General features: G+C 39.3%; 1 protein-coding gene across 1 annotated transcript in view; it reads right to left on the bottom strand.

The window, feature by feature from the left end:
- FREM2 (FRAS1 related extracellular matrix protein 2) overlaps positions 1-5,000 on the bottom strand; it is a 230,825-nt gene that overhangs the window by 122,182 nt on the left and 103,643 nt on the right. Inside the window, exon 4 of the mRNA XM_008576888.1 lies at positions 1,339-1,569. Coding sequence (XP_008575110.1) covers positions 1,339-1,569 — 231 coding nt within the window. The remainder of the gene's footprint in view (positions 1-1,338; positions 1,570-5,000) is intronic.

Below are 5,000 nucleotides of genomic sequence, written 5' to 3'. Positions count from 1 at the left end.
ATTTTATTTGTGTGTGTGTGTTAGTTTTGTTTTTAATATCCCACTGCTCAGATACATCATGGGTACAGAGCGTCACTCTGGGCTTAAATGAGTTTAAGTGTCTTACTCCTGAAGTTAAAGTACGGCTATTGTACAATTGGCAAATTGCCAAATAAAATATCAAGAAATGGACCAGTTCATATGTGTTACAGCTGTCATGGACTTGTTTTAAAGAGAAAAGCTTTATTATTTGAGCACATACTTAAAGCGCAGGACTAGAAGAAAGTTTAATTATTTATCCCTAGATAACACAGATAAAATTAAATGTAATTAAATGCTAACTGTTCTTTAATGCAAATTATAAACATACTTGAACTTCATATTTAACTACAGGCAGAGAAGTTAGTTAAACAAATGATGTTGGAGCTCCAGTTTTCTTATCCTCTCTCTTTAATTATGCTCAGTCTTTTAACATAAGAATTTCCACATAGGTCTCCATTTCGTGTACTCAGTAGATTGTATCTTCGCAGACCATTTAAGAGTTTTCTGACTGACAAAATCAAGTAGGCTGGCAGTTTAAAAACAGTCATGTCTGGCTTCCGACAGGATTTCATCTTTAGAAGGCTCTACAAGGTGTGCGTAAATGCCAGACTTCAAAAAGCCATTCAACCTCCCCTCTACTTCCCCCCGATTTCATTGAGACAAGCCAGGACTACAGAAGTATGGCAGGGAGAGGAAACAGGTCAAATTACACACAAAAGTGTTAAAGTTCACTTTTACCAATAGCAGCCAAGGCTGTGCATGGATGAGAAGACATAATCTAATAGAAATTAAGGGCAATAATTGCAGACACTGTTTTCACTACAGAATGGGGATGAGCCAGGTGGGTGGGGTGAATATTATGCAACAAATGTGGAAACATATGGCCAAATGAAAAACTTTGGCTGCTGAATATATCTTAAAAACTTGAATAATTGAATGTAATATGAGGAAAAAATTAATCCCAAAAGGGTAGAATTCTCAAGCCATTTGTTTAAAAGATATTTTAAGACATTTGCAAGACTTTAAAAAGTGATAAATTAATTCAAGAAAAATGAGATGTGCAATATTGGTCCTAAAGGGAGAATTATAATATCAGAGAAAACATGATAATCCTGTGAGTAGTTCATTGACTTTAAAAAATAAAGCTTCCCTTCATTACTTTTTAGTTTCCCTTTTTCTATCTGAGAATATCGAACCGTTAATCAAAAAATTCTCTCTAGAGAAAGTCCAAACATTGAATTTAAAACTTCCTCTATAGGGCATTTTGTCATAAAAGCTCAGTAGCAACAGTGTAAACAAGTTGATAGTAGCTCTTACCATCTCCCGGGTCAACGATCTCCACGGTGGTCACTGAGGGGAATTCCAGGGCAGCCAGCACCGGCTCTGAGAGTACCACCTGGAAGGTCTCAGACTGCTCATGCTCCCCATCGCTCAGGATCCGCACCCTCCATGTGGCCCTGGTCTGGCCTGGGTTGAACTGCACTTGTTTTTGTGCTTTGCCCTTGAAATCTTTGTCTTTTTCTGCAGAGCCATCTCTGGTGCCAATACCTGCACAGAAACATAATATCATTTTCTTGGTTTCATTTTCCATTGCATTATTAATGTTCTTCTTGTGAACTTTTTGTGTCACTTTACCCTGCAGAACAAAGTACATACTGCTTTGATTCCATGAAATGGATAATTGAGTATGGGTCTGACAATGAAAATGTTCCACAGGAGGTGCTGGGCTGCTCATGATCTAATTATAGTTGTGCTGTATATTCTGTGAGCTAACCTCAGACAAGACTAAGTAAATTTATATTCATGTTGTGCAATATCCTTACTCCTACTAGTTCATACAATTGTAAAACATTTCACGTATACTTTTGTATGTGTTGCTGCGTATTATAAAAGCATCAGAAAAATTCTATAATTAAGGAGAGGCCTGAGACCCACCGTGACCATGCATCCCGAGGTGCCAGCACCACCAAACAGGTAGGCATCACTGCTACTGGACGCCACCCCCAGCCCAGGTGAGTGGGTGCTGACCAGAGAGGTGCCCCCCGGAGAGGCTCGAGACCCATGATGACCACACGACCCAAAGCACCAGTGCCACCAAGCAGGTAGGTGTCACCACTGCTGGACCCCACCCCCAGCCTGGGCGAGTGGGCACCGACCAGAGAGGTGTACCCTAGAGAGGCCCGAGACCTGCAGCAACCACACACCCCGAGGCACCAGTGCCACCGAGCAGGTAGGCATTGCTACCGCTGGACCTGCCCCCAGCCCAGGTGAGTGGGCACCGACCAGAGAGCCCCAAACCTTCCACCCACAGACACTGAGGCAGCCAAGGCCCAAACCTTCCAACTCACAAGGCACTGAGGCAGTTGTGCCAAATTGACAGTCCTGGCAGGATCCTAGCCAGACAACAGTGTTGAACCAGTGGGCCATGAAATCCCGTGTCACAATGACTAAACACCAAAGGAAAGATACCAGAAATATGAAAAATCAAGAAAGTACACCACCAAAGGGTAATACCTCTCAAGCTCTAGATCCTATAGAACAAGAAGCCCTTGAAATGTCTGACAAGGAATTTCGAGTAATAATTCCAAGGAAACTAAATGAGATAGAAGAAAACCCAGCTAGACAACACAATGAAATGAGGAAAAGTATACAGGACCTGAAAGAAGAAATGTACAAGGAAATCAATGCCTGAAAAAGAATGTAGCAGAGCTTGCCAAGCTGAAGAATTCATTCAATGAAATAAAAAACACAGCAGAGAGTTTAACCAGCAGACTTGCAGAAGCAGAAGAGAGAATTTCTGACCTTGAGGATGGGCTATTTGAAATAACACAAGTAGACAAAAAAAGGAAAAAAAGAATTAAAAACATTGAAGAAAATCTGAGAGAGATATTAGACAACCTTAAGCGCTCAAATATCCGAGTCATGGGTATTCCAGAAGGGGAGGAAAAAGGAGATTGCATTGAAAACATATTCAACAAAATAGTGGCAGAAAAATTCCCAGGTATAGGAAAAGACACAGATCTTCAGATTCAGGAAGCTCAAAGATTCCCAAACATATTCAACCCAAAAAGGTCTTCTCCAAGGCATGTTATAGTCAAATTGGAAAACTCAAAGACAAAGAGAGAATCTTAAAAGCTGCAAGAGAGAAGCATCAAGTCATCTATAAGGAAGCCCCAATCAGACTAACATCAGACTTTTTATCACAAACCCTAAAAGCCAGAAGGGAATGGTATGATATATTCAAAATACTAAAAGACAGAGATTGCCAGCCAAGAATACTCTACCCTGCAAGGCTATCCTTCTGAAATGAAGGGCAAATAGTATATTACTCAGACAAACAAATACTGTGGGAGTTCACTACCACACAACCACCCTTATGAGAAATTCTCAAGGGAGTACTGGGCTTGGCACCTGAAAAATAACTACCACTGCCATAAAAACTAAAGAAAAATCAAAACCCTCTAGTAAAATAAAAATGCTAACAATGAAGACAGAGAAAAAAAAAGTTTATTTACAACCCAAGAAACCAACAAATACAGAAAACCTCAAAATGGCAAAACTCAACGACAAAGAGAGAATCTTGAAAGTTGCAAGCGACAAGCATCAAATCACCTATAAGGGGGCTCCAATCAGGTTAACGTCAGACTTCTCAACACAAACCCTAAAGGCTAGAAGGGAATGGGATGATATATTCAAAATACTAAAAGACAAAGATTGCCAGCCAAGAATACTCTACCCTGCAAGGCTGTCCTTCCGAAATGAAGGGCAAATAGTATATTTCTCAGACAAACAAAAACTGCGGGAGTTCATCACCACACGACCACCCTTACAAGTAATTCTCAAGGGAGTACTGGGATTGGATCCTGGAAGATAATTACCACTGCCCTAACAATCCAAGTAAAATAAAAATCCACTACTATAATAAAAATGACTATCATGAAAAGAAAACAAACGATCATAATCACTAGAGGCAACCTCAGGAACCAACAAACACAGAAAACAAATAGCAAAGCAGAAAGCAAGGAACAAATATCACTCAAGAAAATCAAAAAAATAGTTAAATGCTGGGAATAAAGCAACACCTCTCAATAATAACCCTTAATGTCAAGGGTTTAAATTCATCAATCAAAAGACACAGATTGGCTGACTGGATAAGAAAGATGGACCCAACTATATGCTGCCTACAAGAGACTCACCTCACCCATAAAGACTCACATCGATTAAGAGTGAAAGGATGGAAAAAGATCTTCGAAGCAAACAGAAAAGATAAACGAGCTGGAGTAGCTATACTCATATCAGACAAAATTGACTTTAAACTAAAATCCATAAAAAGAGACAATGAGGGTCACTACATAATGATAAAAGGACTGATGCATCAAGAAGACATAACAATCATAAATATGTATGCACCCAATGTTGGAGCACCCAGATTTATAAAACAAACTCTATTAGACCTAAAGAAGGAAATAGACACTAATACCATAATAGCAGGGGACCTGAACACCCCACTGTCAATATTGGACAGATCACCTAGGCAAAGAATCAGCAGAGAAACTCAAGATCTAAACAACACTCTAGACCAATTGGACTTGGCAGATATCGGCAGAACATTCCATCCAACAACCTCAGAATATTCATTCTTCTCATCAGCACATGGATCATTCTCCAGGATAGACCACATGTTAGGTCACAAATCAAGTCTCAACAAATTCAAAAAAATTGGAATTATCCCTTGTAATTTTTCAGATCATGATGGATTAAAATTAGGAATCAATAACAAATGAAATTCTGGAAACTATACAAACAGCATCCTACTTAATGACATATGGGTCCAAGAAGAAATCAAATAGGAAATAAAAAAAAAATTGAAACTAATGAAAACAATGATACATCATACCAAAACCTGTGGGATACTGCAAAAGCAGTACTAAGAGGGAAATTTATCACACTAAATGCTTACTTCAGAAGAATGGAAAGAT

This window comes from Galeopterus variegatus, unplaced genomic scaffold, assembly GCF_000696425.1.
Source record: "Galeopterus variegatus unplaced genomic scaffold, G_variegatus-3.0.2 Scaffold1418, whole genome shotgun sequence".
Taxonomy (NCBI): Eukaryota; Metazoa; Chordata; class Mammalia; order Dermoptera; family Cynocephalidae; genus Galeopterus; species Galeopterus variegatus.
Note: the sequence above shows the minus strand (reverse complement) of the source record. Positions and strands in the feature narration are given on the sequence as shown.